General features: G+C 42.8%; 1 protein-coding gene across 3 annotated transcripts in view; it reads left to right on the top strand.

Moving 5' to 3' along the window:
* Positions 1-19,782, top strand: part of SEL1L2 (SEL1L2 adaptor subunit of SYVN1 ubiquitin ligase) — a 165,800-nt gene extending 146,018 nt beyond the window's left edge. For 2 of the 3 annotated variants that reach the window (XM_063633983.1, XM_055266153.1), the window contains exons 15-20: positions 2,324-2,472; positions 3,666-3,831; positions 3,939-4,013; positions 9,133-9,305; positions 18,659-18,787; positions 19,374-19,782. In XM_063633983.1, the coding sequence (XP_063490053.1) occupies positions 2,324-2,472; positions 3,666-3,831; positions 3,939-4,013; positions 9,133-9,305; positions 18,659-18,787; positions 19,374-19,493 (812 nt within the window). In that variant the 3' untranslated portion in view covers positions 19,494-19,782. The remainder of the gene's footprint in view (positions 1-2,323; positions 2,473-3,665; positions 3,832-3,938; positions 4,014-9,132; positions 9,306-18,658; positions 18,788-19,373) is intronic. The other variant, XM_055266154.1, reaches the window with a different exon arrangement.
* The last annotated feature ends 4,955 nt before the right edge of the window (positions 19,783-24,737 follow it).

A 24,737-nucleotide genomic window follows, 5' to 3' on the forward strand; every position in this document is an offset into this window, starting at 1 on the left:
CTATTAGTTAAGAGTAGTTGAGGTTGCAAAAGGAAAGGAGCAAGAGTGTGAGAGGAAAGAGCAGTGGGCCATGGTAGATAACTAGTGACCCTCCATGCTGTATTGAAGGGTAGGCAGGGGAAGTACATCACAGAGAAGAATGGAAAGCCAGGCTCAGCAGAATAGGGAACAAAAAAAAAAAAGATCTTAACGGATCCAAGGGAAGAACTTTCAAGGAAGAATAAATGAATGAGCACCCCTGTGAAATGCAGTGAGAAACCTGGCTTAAAAAACAAGTAAGAGGCCAGGCGTGGTGGCTCACGCCTGTAATCCTAGCACTTCGGGAGGCTGAGGTGGGTGGATCACGAGTTCAAGACCAGCCTGGCCAATATGGTGAAACCCCGTCTCTACTAAAGATACAAAAATTAGCCTGGCATGGTGGCAGGTGCCTGTAGTCCCAGCTACTGGAGAGGCTGAGGCAGAATCAAATCACTTCAACCCGGGAGGTGGAGGTTGCAGTAAGCCGAGATCACGCCACTGCACTCCAACATGGGCAACAGAGCGAGACTCCATCTCAAAACAAAACAAAACAAAACAAAACAAAACAAAACAAAACAAAAAAAGCAAGTAAGAAAGAATGAAATATCTATGAGACTTGGCAATACAGAGAATGTGGGTGAGGTCATTGGACGGCTTGGAGTGGAAGCCGCATGACAATGGCATGAACGGAAGATCAGAAAGTTGAGAAATAAAAGTATTCTTGCAAGCAGTGTGCCCTTAAAGGGAAGGAGAGAGAAGGAGCTCAGCATCAGGGGGATTAAGGACCCAGAGGGAGTTACTTTTAAGATGAAGAGACCTGAGCATAATTATAATTGATGGAAAGAGATTCTGAAAAACGTTGGTGGTATTAACACCTGATTAGGCACAGATCAGTGGAAGCCTCTTTAACCGTGATAGATAGGCAGGATTGCTCACCCTCAGAGACTGGAGGGAGGGTGGAAAGGATGATGCGAATCTAAGTATGGGGGAATGAGATGGGGAGAGAGGCGAGTGAGGAAAGACAATATGAAGTTTTCTTCAACGATCTAGTAGGTACAAAGTTGACTTCTGTGAGCAAAGGTAGAGTGGTTGGCTAGGAGGTCCCAGAAAGCCATGTAAGTTTCTAATAATCTCTGTGGGGAATGAGAGAGGAAGTGGCCAAGACAAATACCAGGAGATCTGAACACACCTGAGTATCCCCACCAAGTCCTTCATGTCAGAGGCGGAGCCAGGGCAGCAGCAGACCCTATCATCAAGGAGGTCACATCCAGTCAAGGCGTCACTGGCATTTTCCACAGTGGCCCAGCAGGAGCACCTGTTTTACACTATCTTGGGGGATTGAGGTTGCCTAAGATGGCCTTGTTCTTCTAGTTCATTCCAAGTCCTTGGTTTGGGATCTACCAGATTTCCCAAGTTTCTAGAATAAGAAAAATAGTCATGGCTAATGTATAGTAAGTCTTCATATGTTTTAACTCATTTGACCCTCTCAACACATCTACCGGGTATCCCACAGTGGATAGATGAGCAAACCAAGCCAATGTTGTGGTTGGACTTCTTGCCCAGGATCACACAGTTGTGGAGCTGGAATTCAAACTCAAGCAATTTGCCTCCAGAGCTTTTGCTCTTAATCGCTACATGGCACTGCTTCTAAAGGCTCCAGTGTTAGAGCTGGAAGATAACTTAAAGACCATCTAAGGAAAGCCTTCACTTTTGCAAATAAAGTGCCTAAATGGCCCAACTCACAAAAGAACTAATGAGAGAGCCAGGACAAGAATCTTGGCTGCTGGGAGTCTGCTGGTTCTCTGCTCTAGCTTCAAGTGCCTATTCTTGCTGTAAGCAGGAGTTTGGTGAGAGTTCGGCCTCTTGGAGCTGGGATTTACCTGCTGCATATGCCATAGTCATGGCTGGGAGAAGCTATATGGGTGTCCTGATATGCAAGGATGACAAAGATGGCGAGATGCATCATGGTGGGGCTTCGGGTCCTCAGAGACCATCACTTGTTCTCCTTTGCATTAACTTTAGTTATGCCATAGTGAGGAGATACTTTCATGAGACTAAGTAGTCCTTCTTTCTCAATTTTTTTTTTTCAGAATGGCTCAAGAACATAAATTTCCATATCCTTACTTAGAACCAAACTCAGTGTTCACCTCCACCTTCACAAATAGTGGATTTAGAGTAGCTTGACTTTTGGTTGACTTTTCCCATCCTATTTAAATAGCAGGCATCACTATGACTATTATATCATAGATTATAATATAAAAAATAAAGTCAATAAGGGGTGGCTCAAAACAGTTTTAATTTTCAGCTGGCTCTGGAATATGGAAGGATTATAAACTTGCCTTCAAATATTTTTACTTGGCATCTCAGAGTGGGCAGCCCCTCGCCATTTATTATCTGGCCAAGATGTATGCAACAGGAACAGGAGTAGTAAGATCATGCAGAACTGCTGTGGAGGTAAATACAATATGAGGCTGTTTTTAAAGCACTTGTCATGTATGACACAGAGGAGGTAATACTGTTCTTAAATTGTTGGTGTCTTTGATTTTATAAATATTACCTCTTTTCTTCCAGTTGACAGTGTGAATACTGACATCTGTCAGAGGGGAAAAGCAGTGATGTAACTCGGGTTGGGGAAGGGAGACAGAGAAAAGATCTCTCCTCTCTCTGACATTTGGCTTTTCATCAGGTTCAGAGCTCACCTCAACATGCAGTTAAGGAGCTCTGTTTCAGCATTCAATGAAATCACCAGGGCAATTTGGCACTTCTAGTGGGATTGGGAGTTGCTACTTCGGAAACGAAAGGCTAGATTTAGCCTAGAAAATGTAGCCCACTTCTTCCCAGAAAGCAGCATCCTTTGGTTTTGATGATTTGGATGACAATGGAGAAAGTGAATTCTTTCAGCCTGAGCCAGTGATGCGCTTTCCAAAAGAATGCTTTTAGGACCTTAATGTCCTTCATTGATTTATTAAACACGTCTGCTACACCAGCATAAATACTCTATGTTGCAATCTGGCCCCTCTGAAGCTCATTTCAAAAGCTGCCAGCTAATGATCTATCTTTAGATTTGCTCCTTTGCCAACTTCCTAATGAATTATGTATGGCTAACCTCTTTTGGTTACATAAGGGCTATTCAGCTAAGTTGACATTTGTCCCCCTAGGGCTCTGCACACCTCTCTCACAGTTATGTCACCTACACCCTCCGGCACTGTCTTCCCTTCATTCTCTCCTTTTCACATCAGCTGTGGCCTTATAACTTGCCCTCGCAGAGCAGCAGTACTCAGAAAGTCCCTTTAAAACACACACACACACACACACACACACACACACACACACGCACACACTACTGATACATTCTTACTCTTCCAAATAGCCTCCAAGTCAGGAAAGTTTATTGTACACATTTAAAATAAGGCTGAGGAAGTTTCCCTCAAGACAAAAACAAAACAAAACAAACCCAAACACTTCTGATCTTTGTGCCTATAAAAGGTATTAGCTCTTTACCCTAAATAATTTGCAAAAGCCATGCTTTAGACCTAAAATCCTTCCCTGACCAGCCGGTAGGAGCTGAAGACTGATTTCATTTCTCATTTGCCTGGGGTGAAGCATACTGGCTAACTAGTCTTCTTGATTTCTCTTCCCATATACAGCTTTATAAAGGTGTCTGTGAACTAGGCCACTGGGCTGAGAAATTCCTGACAGCTTACTTTGCCTATAAGGATGGTGATATAGATTCTTCTCTTGTTCAGTATGCACTGCTTGCAGAAATGGGATATGAAGTAGCTCAAAGCAATTCAGCATTCATTTTGGAATCTAGTAAGATAAGTTAAAATTCTCTGCAATCCCCCAATCATACATATGCATATATGACTTTACTACAGAGGCATTTTAGGCCTTCCTAATGGAATGTCTCCTTTTTTTAGCAAAGGCTAACATTCTTGAAAAAGAGAAGATGTATCCAATGGCGCTTCTCCTGTGGAATCGAGCTGCCATTCAAGGTATAGAACCCAAATAAAAATAAGCACATACCCGGTCCCTGTCCTCTGTTATTCATCAGGTTTGCTGTAGCTGCATGTTTGTGCACATAGGCAGCAAGGGGCAGAATATCAAGTAGGTGACATTTCAAACTATACTGATGTTAGGGTCAGTCTTTGGTTAGAGATCATTTCCAGGAATTTATTTTCCCCATTATTATCAAAGTCCCTGATTCAGCAAGCCATAGGAATTTTTCTGTGGCTCTGTCTCCATGGCACCAGAACAGTTTTTTGAAATATACAATTTTACTCAAGAAACCAGTTTTCTTGGTCTTGCTTCACTCATTCATTGCTGAGATCCTGACTGAACTAATCAGAGATGTGACCCATGTCTCAATGAGTTTACAAGCAAAATTAGTTATGTATGTATCTAAGGCTCATGTGATTTCTCTATTAAAATATCACATTGATGACTACCATTAACTTCAGATCTTTACTACAATCATTAGCATGTAAGAATAAAAAACCAAACCAAAACAAAACAGATACATGGCAGGATCCTCTCACTTTTCTTCGAGTTTCCATGTCTCGCTTGCTGGCATCACATGGATAAGGAATATAAGATACCAGTGGTGGGAAAAGCATTGGCAGGTGGTATTTGCATTGCATTGCGATGTCTTTTACTATTTTTCCCCTAAAATTATATTATTAAAAGCAGAGAAATACTGCAAAGCTGTCACCATTGGCATTTGGATATGTGAAAACTCTCTTGCAATAAGAGAGCAATTTTGCTTCCAATTAGGTTTCTTAAAATTGTCTTATGCTAAGGCCAAATCATCCCTTTTCACAGGAAGTGAATAGGATAAAAAATGATTCTCAGCTGACACTAATATGAAGCAAAGGAAAAAGTCACAGTGGTGCTTTCTCACATCCAGCTGAGCCGGTAGCACAGCAACAAGCCATCAGTGCAATTTTAGTGAGACATTCCCCTTAAAAAGTCTATGTTTTATCAAATGCAATGAAGACCTTATTTAGAGTGGGGAAACAATACCTGCAATCTCTCAGCCATGGCCAATCAGCTCAATTACAACAAATGCAGGTTTATTCCAAGCCAGGAAATGGTGGGGAAATTGCAGCAAGGAAAAGAGACATTGAAAACAAGGGTACATTGAGATATATATTTTTTTTCTTTCTCTTTTTTTTTTTTGAGATGGAGTCTTGCTCTGTCTCCAGGCTGAGGTGCAGTGGCACGATCTCAGCTCATTGCAACCTCCGCCTCCCAGGTTCAAGTGATTCTCCTGCCTCAGCCTCCCAAGTAGCTGGGACTACAGGCATGCGCCACCATGCCCAGCTAATTTTTGTATTTTTAGTAGAGATGGGGTTTCACCATGTTGACCAGGATGGTCTTGATCTCTTGACCTCGTGATCCGCCTGCCTCGGCCTCCCAAAGTGCTTGGATTACAGGTGTCAGCCTGTACTGTCACCTGGCTGGTACGTTGATATTAAACTGAATTCCTCAATATAAAAAAGTCAGGCTGCTAAAAATAATCATGTGTCCTAAGAGAGATCAGGCATAAGTGTCCCTGAAGATATGGCTACTGAGTAGCTCACTTGGGATTAGGGAATCTGATAATGAAATTTTCCAATTAGTCACTGGCCGTACTCCTATGTTGACCAGGCTGGGCAACATAGTGAGACCTCATCTCTACAAAAAAATAAAAGATAAAAAAATTAGTTGGGTGTGGTGGTGTGCACCTGTAGTTCCAGCTACTCAAGGGGCTGAGGCAGGAGAATCTCTTGAGCCCGGGAGACTGAGGCTGCAGTGACCCGTGATCACATCACTGCACTCTAGCCTGGGCAACAGAGTGAGATTCTGTCTCAAAAATAATAATAATAATAATAAATAAATAAAAAGAATTTTATAATGTTAGCTGTACTCAGAGAGACTTAAAGATGGCTCATGGTATTACATCTTTTTGAAGTGTCTATATTTTAATAGAAGATTCTAGAAGATTAGAACTTCGGTACCTAAAGGAATAAATTCCAAAGGATGTTAGGTGCTACGTTAGGGCCAAATGAGAAAATTTTGGAAGAAGTCCTATATCACTTAATGCTAGACTTGAGCCCATGCAGGGCACTTCCTCTTTTTCTGAGTAAGCCAAGACCATGCTAGAAGGGCTGGCCACAGCTGAGATGGATGTCCTAGATGAGTGTTCCTTCATCGTTCCAATCAACACTCTCCTGGTGGATGGGGACATAGACCCCAAGGGGACCCTTAAGGGTCATCTCTAAGTGGACTTCAAAAGACTGAAGTCTCAGATCTTAAAAAGTCACATGAGTTTTTTTCTACTTGACATATTCATATTTGTTGGACAGTAATATTCTAAAGTACTTAATATCTAGGGAAAGTATTATCTAAAAAGTTTCCTCGCATGTCTATCCATTCATTCCTTATGTATTTATCAAGTACCATTCCAAGTTCTGGGATTGTGTCAGTGATTAAGAGTTCAAGGTGCTTGTCCTCATGAAGTACCTGCCCTCATATGGAAGAGAGAAAATACACTAGTAAGCAAATCAGATAACAGTGACCTGCTGTGGAGAAATAAAACATGGAGATGAGGTAGATAACTTCTGGGGTGGGGGCTGAGGGGCACTTTAGACAAGGTAGTCGGAGATGGCCTCTAGGAGAGAAGTGGCATTGGCACTTCTGAGAATGATGAGAAGCCAGCCAAGGGAAGAGTCAGAGTGTTCCAAACCTGCCAGGTAGAGGGCCTTGAGGAATCGAATGCAGGGATCTTGTGCAGAGGGCAGGTGAGGCATGACTTGTAGGTCGTAAGGAGTCTGACTATTATTCCAAGTGCAAAGCAAAGTCATTGGAGGAGTTTACACAAGGAAATAGCATAACTTGATTTTACATTTTAAAAAGATCATCCTCTAGCTAAACAGTATGAGGTTTCTCTTCAGAGCGATTAAAATATTCTAAAATTGTGGTAATGCTTGTACATCTCTGTGAATATATGAAAAACGATTTGATTGTACCCTTTAAATGGGTAAATTGGATGGTATGTGAATTGTATCTCAATAAAACTGTTACATATATACTATATATAACATATACATATACATATGCTGGCTGGGTGCATCACGCCTGTAATCCCAGCACTTTGGGAGGCTGAGTTGGGAGGATCGCTTGAGCCCAGGATTTCGAGACAAGCCAGAGCAATATGGTGAATACGGGCATGTTGGTGCATGCCTGTAGTCCTAGCTACTCAGGAGGCTGGGGTAGGATGATCGCTTGGGCTTGGGAGGCTGAGGTTGCAGTGAGCTGAGATCATGCCATTGCACTACATACAGCCTAGGTGACAAAGCCAGGCCCTGTCTCAAAAATAAATAAATCAATAAAAATTAAAAAAAAAAAAGATCATCCTGGCTGTTGTGTGAAGAATGGGTTGGAAAGTGAAGATAAAAGAAGAGTTTGAAGCCTATTGTAGTATTGTGGGCTGGAATACGCAGTGGAGGAGATGTCAAGAGTTAAGCGTGTTTTAGAGGCAGAACCAACAGGACTTGATGAATTGGCTGATGGAGGCGAGGGAAAAAGAACTAGGAATAGTTCCCCTAGACTTACGGCCTGAACAATGGGGGTGCTGTACTGAGACAGGGAAAAAAACTGATGATTTTGTTTGGAGGAAGGGGTGTAGGATGCTAGGAAATCTCTACTGGGCATTTTAAGTTTGAAATCCAAGTGGAGACATCAAGAAGGCAATTATAAGAGCCTGGGCCTCAGGGAGAGAGAGATAGTAGATATAAATTTAGAAATAGTTAATAAAGACAGGCAATGGAATGAAATGAGGTCACCCAGAGAAAGAGCTGAGATGGAGCAGATTGTTGGAGAGAGGTGGGGAGGAGAGGTGAGAGAAGAGAAAAGAGGGAAAAGAAGAGAAAAAAAGGAGTTGGGAGCGAACCCTTGACATTCCACATTTAGGAAGTGGGCAGAGGAGGAGTCAGACAAGAGTTTGAAATAAAGAGCCCATGCGGTAGAAGGGAAACCAAGAGAAGGCAGTGCCATCAATGCTCCGAGAGGACAGTGCTTGGGCAGATGGGGCCTATCACTCCAGTGCTGCTCGGGTGTCGGGTAAGATGAGGACAGAGATGTGGCAATGGATTTGGCTGCATGGAGGTCATCTAACGCCTTCAAAATAGCAGCTTCACGGGCAAGGGGGCAGAAGCCAGTTTGGAGTGGGTTGAAGAGTCCGTGGGAGGTGAAGCTTTGGAGACAGTGAGTATAGAACACACTTTTGAAAAGGTTCAGTGTAAAGGGGAACAGAGAAATGGGGCATGAGCTAGAAGGAGACACCACAGGATAAAGAGAGGGTTTATTTTTGTTCATAGAAGATGCCAGAGCGTGTTTGAATGGCGGATGGGATTGATCTGGGAAAGAAGGTGACACTGGTGACGCAGGAGAGCAGAGCTTCAGGAGTGACGTCTGAGCATGGGAGGGATGGGGTCCAACTTCCCAAGAGTTAATCTACTTAAAAAAATTAAAAGGTAAAATTGGTAATTTTTTGTTCTTTAAGAACGTTTGGCCGGTCGCGGAGGCTCACGCCTGTAATCCCAGCACTTTGGGAGGCCGACGTGGGTGGATCACCTGAGGTCAGAAGTTCAAGACCAGCCTGGCCAACATGGTGAAACCCTGTCTCTACTAAAAATACAAAAAAAAGTTAGCCGGGCGTGGTGGCGGGCGCCTGGAATCCCAGCTACTTGGGAGATTGAGGCAAGAGAATCGCTTGAACCTGAGAGACAGAGGTTGCAGAATGTGCCATTGCACTCCAGCCTGCCAGCCTGGGTGACAAGAGTGAAACTCTGTCTCAAAACAAACAAACAAACAACAACAACAAAAGATGTGTACTATACCATGGATGTTACACTATAATGAAAACAGTTAGCATTGAGTGTTATATTTGTATTCCATAAAGTATATCTAATTCCAGTTCTGGGGTTCTGAGCGTTTTTGGTTCGTTTTTGTGCTTGGCTATAGATACATATATATTTTAAAGGACTGAAACAAGATTATTAGGTTGAATTCCTGAGAACTATACATGAATCTTTTGAGTTATGATTCTTCTTTTTCTAATATTTCTATCAGGCAATGCATTTGCTAGAGTAAAAATTGGAGATTACCATTACTATGGCTATGGGACTAAGAAAGACTATCAAACAGCAGCCACACACTACAGCATTGCAGCCAACAAATACCACAACGCGCAAGCCATGTTCAATCTGGCTTATATGTATGAACACGGCTTAGGCATCACAAAGGTAATTTTGTTGGTAATAATTCAAACCTAGTAATGACAGCTGTGTGAGAAGAGAGAATGTGTAAATGTTTTGAATTTCATTGAAGGAGAGGACTTAACATTTGCCAAATCCCTCCCTTGTGCCAATACATATTACTTACCCTAATAAGAATCCTATGAGATAGAAGTTGTTTTCTCCATTTATGCCAAGGACATAACTAGTGAGTAGAAGAGATCTAGTCTAGGCCAATTCAACTAATAAGTTCCTGCTTTTTCCAGCACATGCTTTTTCCAGTAGGCCCTGTCTCCATTTTCCTTCACTTCTGGACCTTTTTTTCCATTAAAATTTCCACTGGTTCTCAAGCTCTCAGGAACAAGGAGAAAGTGAAAAGAGACCAGAGCTGGATACCAAGGTGGTATTAATCCAGAAAAGTCTTATGAAGCACCTACTGTGTACATGACCCAGTGCTGGATACTCTAGAAAGTCTCCAGAGTGTGAATCTCCAGTTCCCCAAGACTACACTTGACTTGAGGTGATGAGTCATATTCACTTAGAAAAACAGCCAGCACTGCAAGGTGGTATTGAGTAAATCTCTTAGACAGTGAGTGTAATTAAGGCAGAAGATGACATCAGGGTGTCATCTTCTGTTGTCATCAGGTGACAACAGAGTGAGAAAGGTGTATTCAATATCAATAACGATAGTAATAGCCAGGCATTGGGTTAAGTGGGCTATGTGTTTCTGTCATTTACATCACACAACCACTCAATGAGATAAGCCCTAGAACTATCCACTGTGTATGCATCAGGAAGCCACAGTGCAGAGAGGTTATGTCATTTGGCCAAGCAGCTTGTGGAGCTCATCAATGGTGGAGCCAAAATTTGAACCCAGCCCTACCTGATCCTGTTTTTTGGTGGAAGAGTGGGCCTCGCGGTGAGTCATTGTTGGTGCTCAAGCATGTGAGCTTTTCATTCCTGGCTGCGTTTCTAGAGCCAAATAACGTGGGAATTATCGGCTTTCCTATGTGCTCTTCTTTCTTCCAGTTGTGCTAGTAATTGAGAATTATTGGTAGGCAATTTCCTATTTGAGAACTGCTAATGGTGCACAGTGAAGCCAAGGGCTTCTTATTCAGTGGTATGGATCCCTGCCGTCCTGTCCTGCCCTGCAGCCTGCCTTTTGGCTGATCATTTTTCACTGGCCCTGGCACCCTAAGCAGTGGAAAGAATGTAAAATCCAAATCCAGTCTGTTTCCCCCATTTCTAGCAGGTGTAAGCTTCCTGTGTTTGTGAAATGTGGGTAAGAATGGGACAGGATGGATAGCTAAATTGGATAATTCTTGGGATATTATTTAGCCATCCCTGGGCCCCTCACCCATTATCCACCATTATCTGTTGATACCTGCCCTTCCCCAGGCATTAAGGATAAAATGAATAAGGTTTTGTGAAAGGGCTTTGTAGTCAAACAGTATGTAGAATGACTGTTACTTAGATCAGAAGGGAATTAGAGCAACTGCTAAGTAAGGCTTCAATAAGATTAAAGCCTTTCTTTACTCATCATTTCTTGTGCAAAACATAATAATATGAGAGAAGCACTGTCTATAGAAGGGATAAAGTGACCCCACTCCATGTGTTCAATTCATGTTAGCTTTCCTATCCTTGGCACCACCATGTTATTCAAAAAGGATTTGGTTGCCCTGACAGCTGTATTCGCACCTAAGTGAGGCCATTTTGCCTGAGTCCCTGGGGACAGGCAGGTGTCCTCTCAAGACACAGAGCCAGCAATGCTGGGGAAGGCACACTGCCGGCCAGTGCCCAGCTGGCGGACTGTCAGAGGGTTTGGTTTTCCTCTTTGTAGTCACCACTGATCTCTCTCCTAAGCACTTCCTTCAAAATGTCAAATAGTAGTTGTTGAGACATACATTTCATACATTCAGGAAAACACTTAACGTTTCTCTCTGGCCAGTTTTCTGTTCTTTTCTGCCAGGGTTCTTGTTAAATCATGGGTAGTTCATTTTGAGCAGTCTCTTTAAGTCACAAGTCTATTTTTTTTTCCTACAGAAAGTCTCTACATTAAAAAAATAATAATAATCAGGTACTACTCTTAACCTCCCACCTGGATATGAGAATTTTAGGCTGAGCTAATGAGGGACCATTGCCCTTTGTTTTTATTTGGTTTCTTTTGTTTAGCAATTACAAAAATAATAACTGAGTATCCAGAGGTATCTTGCCATCTCAGAGTCAAATTAACAAGGTGCTATCACCTTCTCTAATTCTTAAAATGAATATCCTGATAATTAAAAGCCCAAAGCGATTGTGCCACTGCACTCCAGCCTGGGCGACAGAGCGAGACTCCGTCTCAAAAAAAAAAAAAAAAAAAAAAAAAAAAAAAGCCCAAAGCTTGTTCTAATGAAAGCAAAAAGAGTAGAAGAATAGGCCTTCCCAGCAGTTAAGTCATCAAGTAATTAAGCATTTCTTCAGTGAGGCACTTCGCAATCCTCTTTATTAGTTAATCCTCATGCAAACCAGTGACAAAGATGAGTATAATACCACTACCACAGTATCTTTGAGAATCAAAGAAGGTGATATGGAATAATGCTTTATAAACATGCAAACATTTAAGACCTCTGGGGAAGAAAGGTATAAATCATCTCTTGGTAAATCAATATTAAAATATGGGTCATTGTTTTTATCATCTGTCTTTCAGAAAGGAAGTTGGGGCTGGGATGACGCAGGGGAGTTATCCTAGTGGCTTCACTGAGAAAGCATCTCAGCCAGTGAGCTCCTTGTCTCACTGACTGCATCATTGTTCTGGGAACAATGAATAATGGGACTAACTGCATCATTGTTCTGGGAACACTGAATAATGCCTGGGGAGGAACTGGGAGAGGACCTGAAGTAGTTTAGAAACACAAGCATTCATACCCAAGTTGTTATGAAACTGTTTCTCAGGGGGCCAGGCATGGTGGCTCATGCCTGTAATCCCAGCACATTGGGAGGCTGAGGTGGGCAGATCACTTGAGGTCAGGAGCTTGAGACCAGCCAGGCTAGCATGACCAAACCTTGTCTCTACTAAAAATACAAAAATTAGCCGGGCAAGGTAGCATGTGCCTATAATCCCAGCTACTTGGGAGGCTGAGGCACGAGAATAGCTTGAACCCCGAAGGCAGAGGTTGCAGTGAGCCAAGATCCAGCCTGGGTGACAGAGCGAGATTTCCTCTTAAAAAAAAAAAAAAAGCCCAAAAAACAAATAAACAGTTTTTCAATTGATACTTGATTTGTAAGTAATTCGGAAATTGCACCATGAACAAAGTCTGTTGCCCATCCCCTCCTGGCCATCCTTTCTGTCTGTACCTTGGCTCAGGTCTGACTTTGTGCCCACCTCAGCTTGTAGTAAAGACTACTCAGGGGTCTTAAATTCTAGTGTTCTCCCTTTAAATCTGTGACCGAGATGACTCTGTTCACCAAAGATTTGCAATCCCCCATCCAGAGTGAGGACTTGTAGCTGGGGTGCGCCTGCCTTGTCAAAGACTATGTTCTCCAGCCTCCTTTGGATCCACGTGCTAGCTCTCGCAAGGGCATGGAAGTGAAAGTGAAGAGGCCGGGCACGGTGGCTCACGCTTGTAATCCCAGCACTTTGGGAGGCCGAGGCGGGCGGATCACGAGGTCAGGAGATCGAGACCACGGTGAAACCCCGTCTCTACTAAAAAAATACAAAAAATTAGCCGGGCGTGGTGGTGGGCGCCTGTAGTCCCAGCTACTCGGAGAGGCTGAGGCAGGAGAATGGCGTGAACCCAGGAGGCGGAGCTTGCAGTGAGCCGAGATCGCGCCACTGCACTTCAGCCTGGGCGACACGACAGAGCGAGACTCCGTCTCAATAAAAAAAAAAAAAAAAAAAAAAAAAAAAGAAAGTGAAGGGTGTCATTTCTGGGCTAAGGCAGCCAAGAAGTAGTGGGGCTGCCCCCAGTCTTTTTCCCATCCATCAGCTGAAGGCGCCAGGAGATACGAAGGCTTTAGGGGACCCCAAAACCAGGTGATGGAAGGAGCTTAGACCCCACAATTACCACACGAAGAAAATTCACCACCAACCAGGAACATACCCTTTGGAATGCTGAATGGGGGAGAAATAAAATTCTATTCTGTTAAGCCATTAAAATTTGGGGATTTGTTATAGATAGCATTATCTTAATAAATAATTCATCTAACAAAGCACTGCCAGGTCATTCTTGATAAAGTATAACTCTGATATTGTTACCTCCTCCATCCTACCCACCCCTCTATCCTACCCTCTCCCCCAAATAAAACTGTCAAAAAAATACAAACAAGCAGACACACAAATAAAAAGAATCTTATTTACTTTTTATTGCTAAATGAAGTCCAGACTTCTATTCCACATTCAAAGCCCCCAGTGACCTAGCCTACCTTGGTAATAGTGGTGTGATACAGCACTTTGCCCTATATAGATTCTAGGCTACTTATTCCTTCCCCTCAAAGACCTTGACCTGAGCCCTCCTGAGATATCCTTTTGCTGGAATGATCTTACCCCACATTTATGCCCATTGAAGACTAGTCCATTTTTCAAAGAACAGCTCCAATGTCATCTCCTCTAGGAATCCTTCGAGGAACCCCAGATTTTTTTTTTTTTTTTTTTTTTGAGACGGAGTCTCACTCTGTCGCCAGGCTGGAGTGCAGTGGTGCAATCTTGGGCCACTGCAACCTCCGCCTCCCGGGTTCAAGCAATTCTCCTGCCGCAGCCTCCCGAGTAGCTGGGACTACAGGTGCACACCAGTATGCCCAGCTAATTTTTGTATTTTAGTAGAGATGGGGTTTCGCCATGTTGGCCAGGATGGTCTCGATCTCTTGACCTCATGATCCACCTTCCTTGGCCTCCCAGAGTCCTGGGATTACAGGCGTGAGCCGCCATGCCTGGCCAAAACCCCCAGATTTAAAAGGTATCTACTTCTAAACCATCATGATATTGCACTCTGCTTTTCATTCATTCATTTATTCACTCGAATATTTATCAAGGACTATATCCTATATCAGGAAGCACTGTGCTTGGTTCTGGGGATACAATAAGAACAAGACAGCCTTTAAAGAGCTCACAGTCCACTACAGAAGAGACTTGTCCATAGCTGTAGTTAAGCCTAAAATGACAGTCATGTATAGGCACATGCACACTTGAAAAGAATTAAAAATAACGTACCATAAGTATGTTAAAGAGGTAACAGTTAACTCAGGTAGGGGAATCAGGACTGCCAAGTCTTGATCAAAAGTATTTTTGTATCATGGAGGATGAGAAACATATGACAACCTTTTTAAATGTAAGAAATCAGGCCTGTTTAAAGACAATGGATAGGAAAGCTATCCTAAAGTAAGACAAAAAGGTGGGGGAAATTATCCTTTGGGGAAGAGTTTCAAATACATATATGTAGACCTACTAGATAACATGCATTTTTGGATTCTGCAGAGAAAACAAAACCACATCTACCAAATAAATTATAAATAGACCTGTCAAAAATAAAAGTGATTATGACACAATGCATTTTTATTTCTCATTTGTCTGGTCTGACCACCCATGGAGTGTTACAGCTGAAGCTTTAAACACCAGAATTATTTTCTGGAAAGGATAAGTTAAAATTAGGTATTTAAAATGGCCCTCTCAGAAATATGGCAGGACAGAAAACACACTTCTTAGAAATGATCATAATTTTTCATGAAATAAACATCTATAACCTAGAGAAATAATCAGAAATATGCACAAACAGTATTTTGTGTGTGTATAGCTTTATTAGGTACAGAACAAATTTCTACAAGTAAAGAGAATGCTCCAAAATAGAAGCCATGTTGTATACTTTATTGTGTAGTGGTATACTATTCCACAATGTTCTTTGCGGCCTAGTGATTAAGTGAGAATACTAGAAGCAGACAACCTAGGGACAATCTGAGATTTGAATCCCTGCTCTGCCACTTGCAAGTCATATAAATTTGAGTAAGTGACTTTCTCTCTGTGCCTCAATAACTTCATTTTCAAAGTGGAGTTAATAGTATCACCTGTCCTATAGAATTGTCCTGAAGATTAAATGAGAGTGGTAACTGGCACACAGTAAGTATTGAATACATATTAACCATTATTACAATATACTATGCAACCGTTAAAAATATTGTAGACTAGGCTGGGCACAGTGGCTCATGCCTGTAATCCCAGTACTTTGGGAGGCCAAGGTGGGCAGATTCCTTGAGTCCAGGAGTTCAAGACTAGCCTGGGCATCATGGTGAAACCCCATTTCTACAAAAAAAAAAAAAATACAAAAATCAGCCAGCCATGGTGGCACACACCTGTAGTCCCTGTAATCCCAGCTACTCAGGAAGCCCAAGTGGGAGGATCGCCCAAGCCCTGGAGGCGGAGGCAGCAGTAAGCCAAGAGCCTGCCACCATACTCCAGCCTGGGTGACATGGCGAGACACTGTTTCAAAAAAAAAAAAATTATAGACTAGCGGAATGTATTAGGACAGAGCATATTATTTGAAATATATTGTTAGGTTAAGAAAGCAGAAGATGAAATATTATGCTGAGTAAAAAATTTCTAAATTAAAAAGTATGTATATATGAATATACATGAAATGCTAGAAGAATGTGTATAAAATATTACCAGTAGTTATCTCTGTACAGTGAGATTGTGGGTGGTTTTTTTCTTATTTGTTCAGTTCTATATTTCCTAAGTTCCCTCGAATTAACATATGATATATTTATAAAAAGAAAATAAGAATAAATTATTCAAAAACGACCTTCCCATTCACATGCTCTGTCCCAGTATAAGAATTTTTTTATGACATCCAAAGATTTGGGGCTGGAAAACTCCTGCATCGGGCAATTGTACAATTTTCATAAACCAGCTACTTTACTGCAGAAGAATTCTATATCTTTGAATTAAAAGAAGCTATTTTGAACATCTGAATATTGGGCAGTATCCACATAACATTTTGGTTAAAAACATGCTCTTTAACAAGAGTCTGCAGCTCGGTTTACATAACCTCTTTAATCACTGAATTTAAAGCAAAATAAACTCAAATGTTCCATCTAAGTGGATTGGGTAAGTAGTGGCTTCTCATTTAATGAACTGTGGTCATCTTCAAAACACCATCGGGAGGAGATTTTTTTGTTTGCATGACTTAGACTTTTTTACTAAATAGGGTCAAAGAATGAGGAGTGTTTTCTAGTCTAGTACTAAAATTTCTTTTATATGAGTTGCCCTAGTTAGCTAGAAGCATTCAAGAATTTCCTTCTCTGGGAATTTTAAAGAAAGGCTTTCACATTCACCCTCCAGCCCCACAAACACTGCAAATTGTGAGATCTCCTGGACAAGGAGTGAGTTCATCCCACTTTAATGGTATTTCTCACTATTTTTTACTATAAAATACTAAGTGACTGAATTGTAATGCTTCTACCGCAAGACACAAGTGAATAACTATTGACTGCCTCAAAACAAGAAATAAGCATGAATGCCTGAGATATTGACAAAGGCTGCTTTTCCCCGAACATCCCGTCCAAGTCAATATGTCTTTTCACGTGTGCAGCGTGAAAGCTGTTATCATCTGCAGGGTGCTTTCAAATGAACACTGAATTTGTTGGAATCAGAGACACAAATTAGGGTTTTTACAACATCTATTTAATGTTGCCAGGAAGATTTGTTCCAATCTCCTGAATTGTATTTTAAGCAAGAACATTCCTCTGTCTTCAACAAATCAATTTACCAGACCATAAAGCTTTGGAAAATATTTAAGCTATAATAAGCAGAACACAGCTGAGAGAAGACATCACCCGCCCCCTGCCAAAAAAAAAAAAACAAAAAACAGTTTTAACAGAGTCTTCAAGGATTCACAAGTATCAAAGCCTAAGTAACGGAGCAAGAAAGATATTAGGATGACCACAGTTTGTGAAAAATTCCTCTTCTTCCCTTTCTTTTGAAAATAGCCCATGGGCACCCAAGCAAAATCTAATTCTGGGACTGGTCCAGGGCACTTTCACCTTTAAAAGCAACTCCACCTTGCCTATGGTCACTCTGTTTGGGCAAACCAAAAATAAAGCAAACACATAAAACAAGGCATGAGTAAATGAAAAAGAAAGTCATGTCATAATTCGTGAAAAAAAAAAAAAAAGCTCCTGAAAATATAGTACTATGTCATTTGAGGACTCTATCTTCAACATGAGAGCCAAAAATAGTTTCTTCATCATCCTGTAAGTATTATCAAAGACCTACTGCGTACTAGGCACTTCATGGAGGACTGGGAATTTGGGGGTGAACAGACAGTCCAAGCCCTTGTTTTTGAGGACCTGGAGACAAACAAATGAATAAATAAATTCTAGAACTTCAGGTATGGTAAATACTATGAAGATAATGAGAATTGTAGATAATGATTACTAACTACCTGTATTCTGACTTATTTTAGGGAACTGTACAATTTCTTTTTTCTTTTGAGACAGAGTATCACTCTGTCATCCAGGCTGGAGTTCAGTGGCTCGGTCTTGGCTCACTGCAACCTCTGCCTCCTGGGTTCAAGCAATTCTAGTGCCAAGTAACTGGGATTACAGGCATGAACCACCACACCTGACTACTTTTTGCATTTTTAGTAGGGAAGGGTTTCACCATATTGGTCAGGCTGGTCTCGAACTCCTGGCCTCAAGTGATCCACCTGCCTTGGCCTCCCAAAGTACTGGGACTACAGGCGTGAACCCCTGTGCCTGGCCCTATTCTCCACCCTATTTGTTGGAATCACAACTAGGAGCTGTTCCGGGGTATCCAAGAAAGCTTTCTGGAGATTGTGTTAGTTTTCTATGCTTGCCATAACAAATCACTACAAATTTGGGGACCTAAAACAGCACAAGCTTATTATCTCACAGTTTCTGTAGGCCAAAAGCCCAGGTGATTTGACTGGGTCTTCAGTTTGGGGTTTCATGAGGCTAAAATCAAGGCTGTTCTTTATTGAGGGCTCTGGGGAAGAATCCACTGCAGGACTCATTCCGGTTGTTTGGTGGAATTCAGTTAATTGAGGTTGTAGGACCAAGGTTCTTGTTTCCTTATTGGCTGTCCAAATTCCTTCTCATTCCATGTGGCCCCTTCCAACAATGGCAAGTTGAGTCCCTCATGCTGAGAATCTCTCTGAAGTCTCCCTCCACCACATCTCTCTTTCTTCCACCCCCAGCCCTGAGATAACTCTGTTTAAAGGTTCATTTGATTATCTGAGGTCCACCTGGATAATCCATGATAATCTCCCTATCTTAAGACCTGTAACCTTAATTACATTTGATATTTTGAACAATGGTGTCTGTTTACTTGCCCTTACAGAATCTGATGGGTAGGGCTGTTCTTCTCCTTCTAGGACATTTACTTGGCCAGAAGATTGTACAACATGGCTGCTCAAATGAGTCCAGATGCCCACATACCTGTGCTCTTTGCCCTCATGAAACTGGAAACTATGCATTTGCTCCGGGATGTCCTGTTTTTTAATGTAAGTTTGTCTTGAACAGGTCCTGAATCTCTGAAAGTCTCCAGTGAGCAACTCTTAGGGACAAAGTGACAAGGCCCATCAGGGAGTCTCTTGTGGACTGGCTTTCCTTTGAGAAGTAAAATTCAAAGTCTTACACTTGCCATGCAGAGTAATTCTACGTGTTCTATTGAGTATGTGTTGACACTTCAGAGTATAAGCAATTAATTCATTCAGCAGATGTTCTTTTCCAGCACACACTGCATTCAAAGCCTTAAGCACAGTGACATGTGCTATATATACTTCTTCAAAACAGTTCTTACCATCAATAGCCGACATTGGTAGGCAGACGGCAGGTGGCAAGGGGTACCACAAAGAGCTACAGCTTGAAAAAAAGTAAAGTGTCTAAATCTTTGGGGTTATTCTAAAGGTGCTATTTAAGCCCCTTGTGGAAGATGTAAGCAAGCAAAGATTGTGTCTTCCAAGACTGAAGGAAGCAAAGGGAATGGGTGGGAGGAGGGTTGGTCGTGGTGGGTTTGGGAAGAGATGGTGGCTGTGAGTGGAGGTGGGAAGCTTAGATTGTTTTTGAGAGAATGTCTCTTGCCAGCAGTTCACAACGAGATGGAACTGGCTAAAACCAGACAACACCGTTGGACCACACTGGGACTTATTTGTGATTGGCCTTATTGTTGCTGGGCTGATTTTGTTGCTTAGAAATCACCATGGGTAGGATGCGGATCACGGGAAAACCTGCTCACGGGAATCAGTTCACTCCAACGTATCCCCACTAAATAAACAGTTTCCCATCCAAATCAAGAGTCTGCTGCAGTTTCCCGCTGAGGGCTGTGATGGAAAACGGACAAGACTTGGGGACCATCCTAGAGAAACAACTTCAGACTTCCTGCTTAGTTGAGAAAACCCTTTGGGGGATGCTGGGAACTGGTCACCTAAGACCTTGTTACCAATCTGTCATCTTGGTGACCTAGTCCCATGTTATGAATAAAGACCACCCATTTTCATGTTGTTAGAACAACCTCCCCTCTGTCAAGAGGACACACTGGGTTTCCTGACTGCTACAGACAAACTAAGGTGAAGAGAAGGGGGAGTCTGGAGAAGGCAGAAATCCAGATCCCTCAGAATGTGATAAAGACACAAATATACAAATAGACCTTGTACAAACATATCCTATAGGAATGACCTGTGAGAGACTCTGGAGCCCTGATGAGTCACAGCTTCCCAGGGCATGTCGTACCTGAAGGAGGGAGTGAGGGTTGATCCGGGCTCTTCACTGAGAGGCCTCTCTCAAAGCTCCCTTAGTAGCTGTGTTAGTGAACAAAGCCAGTACAGCCTCACACCCCTCTCCTCCATCTCTCATCAGAACCCTGTTCTCCCTGGGGCATCCCCCTTAGTACCCCCTTAGAAGGAGATTATTCCAGCCTCCCAGGGTGAAAGCTAAAAGGCCCAGATTCTCTGGCTTCTCTGACAGGCAAATCAGGGGCCCAGGCCTAAGGGACAGGGGCAGGTAAGGAGAGTGTCAGAGGCCTAGGACATATGTCAAGGGCCAGGCTCGAATCCTGGCTCCAGATATTTGATGACTTCTTCTTTTCTTCTTCTTCTTCTTCTTCTTCTTCTTCTTCTTCTTCTTCTTCTTCTTCTTCTTCTTCTTCTTCTTCTTCTTCTTCTTCTTCTTCTTCTTCTTCTTCTTCCTTCTTCTTCTTCTTCTTCTTCCTTCTTCTTCTTCCTCTTCCTCCTCTTCCTCTTCCTCTTCTTCCTCTTCTTCTTCTTCCTCTTCTTCCTTCTTCTTCTTCTTCTTCTTCTTCTTCTTCTTCTTCTTCTTCTTCTTCTTCTTCTTCTTCTTCTTTTCTTCTTCTTCCTTCTTCTTCTTCTTCTTCTTCTTCTTCTTCTTCTTCTTCTTCTTCTTCTTCTTCTTCTTCTTCTTCTCCTTCTTCTTTCTTCTTTCTTCTTCTTCTTCCTCTTCCTCTTCCTCTTCTTCTCTTCTCTTCTCTTCTCTTCTTCTTTTCTCTCTTCTTCTTCTTCTTCGTCTTTGTCTTCTACTTTTCTTCTTCTTCTTCTTTTGGGACAACGTTTCCCTCTGTCCCCCAGGCTGGAGTGCAGTGGCAAGATCTCGGCTCACTGGAACCTCTGCCTCCCGGGTTCAAGTGATTCTCCTGCCTCAGCCTCCCAAATAGCTGGGATTACAGGTGCCTGCCACCACGCCTGGCTAATTTTTGTATTTTTAGTAGAGACGGAGTTTCACCATGTTGGCCAGGCTGGTCTCGAACTCCTGACCTCAAGTGATCCTCCAAAAGTGCTGGGATTACAGGCATGAGCCACCACACCCAGCCAATATTTGACTTCTTGAGCCTCAGTTTCCTGATGTGCAAAAAGGGAAGAATAATGCCTATCTTAGACAACTGATATTAAGTGGGATAATGGATGTAATGAGAGTGGCACAGGGCCTGGCACCTAGAATGAGTTCCATAATTGGTAACTTTTAATATCCTTTAAAAAACTCATGGCAAATCCATTGGAACAGGTGGGGAGACAGCTGAGTTGGTAACAATCTGTGTGGCTTCAGCACTTTGCAGTTAGTTCTCCAGCTAATGTGCTAGGTGCTTAGGTAGGAAGAGATTTTGCTTGCTTACTTAAAAATCCAATTTAGGGACATGAAAATTTAATTTATAATGTCAATCATAATCAAAAGGTAGGATGAAATGGTGGACATGCACTGAGTTTGGGATCAGACAACTTGGATTTGAAGTCCAGCTCTGTCCCTTAGTAGCTGTGTAACTTTGGGGATAACTTTTCCTCTATAAAATGGGATTATTTCCTACTTCACTGAAGAATTGTGAAGCTTAAATAAACCTAACATCAAAAGTGCTTTATAAACATAGCACACACACATACTGGCCACAGTCATTTATTTGGCCAGCAACGAATCCAGGCCTGTCTGAGGTACAAGTGTTTAGAATTTGGGGGTCATGTCCCTGCCTTATTAGGGAGTTCCAGTTCCCAGGGATGCAGCTTAGTTTATACAAATGTGCAGGAAGGGGCAGCATCCAAATCGCAGGTCAGGATGTAATAGAGTGCAGCCGTGCTGTGACATCTCACAGGTGTCAGGAACGTGAGCACATTAAGGACCAGGATGAGAACAGAGAGGGGAGCGCAGAAGGCAGCATTGGTGAGCCCTGCCTCAAAGTCTGGATGAACATGAGCTCCTTAGAGGTAAACTTGTGGGAATGACTGCAGGCAGGAAAGAAAGGGAGACTTGTTTGGGGACTTGCTGTGTAGAGTAGAACACTGCCTGAAATATAGGAGGGAGGGCAGCCTGAGTTGATATGTTTCCCATTTCAGCTCATTGTTCCACGTCAATGTGAGACATGGAGCAAGTGTTGAAAGCAGGAGTGGTTTAGGGGGTTTCAGTCATTCAAATGCCCATTTCTGAGCCTCTTCTCATGGAGCCGCCACGGTAGCGGTTCTCACCACCCCTGTGCATGGTTGGGCACCTTGCAGCCTCTGGGCGTCTCCGAGATGACTGACAGAGGGAGGGAGAGAGCCTCCCACCTGAAAGCCACTGAGGCTTCTCGGTTATCGCAAAATCCCACCCGCTCTATGGGCACACAGAGCCCTTCTTCATTTTCTTGCTTCTGACGCCTTGAATAAAAATGGATAGCCTGTGGACTACAAGGTATCTAGTTTTTTTGTTTGTTTTGTTTTTGTTTTTGTGTTTTTTGAGATGGGGGTCTTTCTCTGTCACCCAGGCTGGAGTACAGTGTCATGATCTTGGCTCACTACAACCCCCGCCCCCCAGGTTTAAGTGATTCTGCTGCCTCAGCCTCCCGAGTGTACGCCACCATACCCAGCTAATTTTTGTATTGATTTTTTATTTTTTATTTTTTATTTTTTTTGAGATGGAGTCTCACTCTGTCACCAGGCTGGAGTGCAGTGGCCCAGTCTTGGCTCACCGCAACCTCCACCTCCCAGGTTCAAGTGATTCTCCTGCCTCAGCCTCCTGAGTAACTGGGACTACAGGTGCGCACCACCACACCCAGATTTTTTTTTTTTTTTTTTGTATTTTTAGTAAAGATGGGGATTCACCATGTTGGTCACGATGGTCTTGATCTCCTGACTTCATGACCCGCCCACCTCGGCCTCCCAAAGTGCTGGGATTACAGGCGTGAGCCACGATGCCAGGCCTAATTTTAGTATTTTTAGTCAAGACGGGGTTTTGCCATGTTGCCAGGGCTGGTCTCGAACTCTTGACCTCCAATGAACTACCCGCCTTGGGCTCCCAAAGTGCTGGGATTACAGACGTGAGCCACTGAGCCTAGCCCAAGGTATCTGTTTTTTAAAAAATCTAATTCTTGGTCTGGTGCGGTGGCTCACGCCTGTAATCCCAGCACTTTGGGAGGCCAAGGTGGGCGGATCATGAGGTCAACAGATTGAGACCATCCTGGCCAACATGGTGAAACCTTGTCTCTACTAAAAACACAAAAATTAGCTGGGCGTGGTGGCGGGCGCCTATAATCCCACCTACTCGAGAGGCTGAAGCAAGAGAACCACTTGAACCCAGGAGGCGGAGGTTGCAGTGAGCCGAGATCACGCCACTGCACTCCAGCCTGGTGACAGAGCGAGACTACATCTCAGAAAAAAAAAAAAAAAAAAAATCTAATTCTCGTTTGTAACTCCCTTGATTTCCTCCCCCAATTCTTCACTGAATTGGAGTAGCTCTTCAAGTAAATCCATTTTTTAAAAGTCAAGTCAGGTAAATAATTTTGTTTCTCTGGAGCAGGGGTCCAGAGTCATTTTCTCAGTAACATTCTCTTGGAATTCTTTTCTCCAAAATCTTGAGTAGTGGAGGTGCTGTAGTGTGCTGCATTCCCCTCACTGGGCATCCCAGAAAGCCCTAGAGAAGCGGGCATAGTGAGGCTGAGAGGAGAGTAAAGAAACATTTTGAAGCACCTGCTATGAGCCAGGCTCTGTTTTCTATCTGTTTTCTCATTTCATCCTCATGATAAGGCTAGGACGTAGCTAGAATGACGTCTATTTAACACAGGAGGAAACTGAGGCCAGAAGAAGCTAGAAAAGATCACATAGCTGATAAATAATGGAGCTGTGATCTGAGTCCAGATCTAACACCACAGATCTTCTTTCCTCTACGTTACGGTTCCAGTTATTGTTTGCTTCTTAACAAACTTCTCCAAAAGTTAATGTCTTAAAACAACAACCACATCATTTTATCTCATGATTTTGTGGCTCAGGAATTTGGGCAGGGTGTGGTCAGGTGATTCTTCTGGTCACATAGTGGATGGGCTGTTCTAGAATCCAAGACAGGTTTACTCACTCAGCAGTGACTGTTGACCAGTATACCCACATCCCAGATGTGGCCTCTTGGCATGGTGGACAGAGCATTTGGGCTTTTTACACTGTAGCTCAGCATTCCCACAGAGAATGTTCACAGAGACACAGGCAAAAGCCACAGGTTTGCTAAGACTAAGCCTCAGAAGTTCCAGAACATCCCTTCCACCATGTTCCATTAGTCAAGCATTACACTCTGTCTCTCAGTGAGAGAAGTAGCAAAGAATTTGCAGCCATATTTAACCTACTATAAAGATACTGTTTAAAAATCTACCAATGGTTACATAAATTCCAGTACAAAAATTGGCAGAAAAAAAATGCAGCCCAAGCCTGAGCTGCCTGTTTTGGAAAACAAGGATTAGACAGCCCAGTCAGACATGTGCCTGGCTCTCTTCGTCTTCCCACCTTTCAGACTGAAGAAATGCAGATGTGTGATGGTAAGTGGAGGGGGGAAGAGATGTCCTCCTCTGTTCCTTAGCTAAACACACACACCCCCTCACATTGGCTGCTACACACACGCGTGCACACACACACACACACACACACACTTGAATAATGCTCAGCTCTTTGCTTTGGCTCAAGTGACATGAGCCAAGAGATGCAGAGTCCCAGCATG

The sequence above is a fragment of the Symphalangus syndactylus genome, chromosome 24 (genome assembly GCF_028878055.3).
Source record: "Symphalangus syndactylus isolate Jambi chromosome 24, NHGRI_mSymSyn1-v2.1_pri, whole genome shotgun sequence".
NCBI classification, from domain to species: domain Eukaryota; kingdom Metazoa; phylum Chordata; class Mammalia; order Primates; family Hylobatidae; genus Symphalangus; species Symphalangus syndactylus.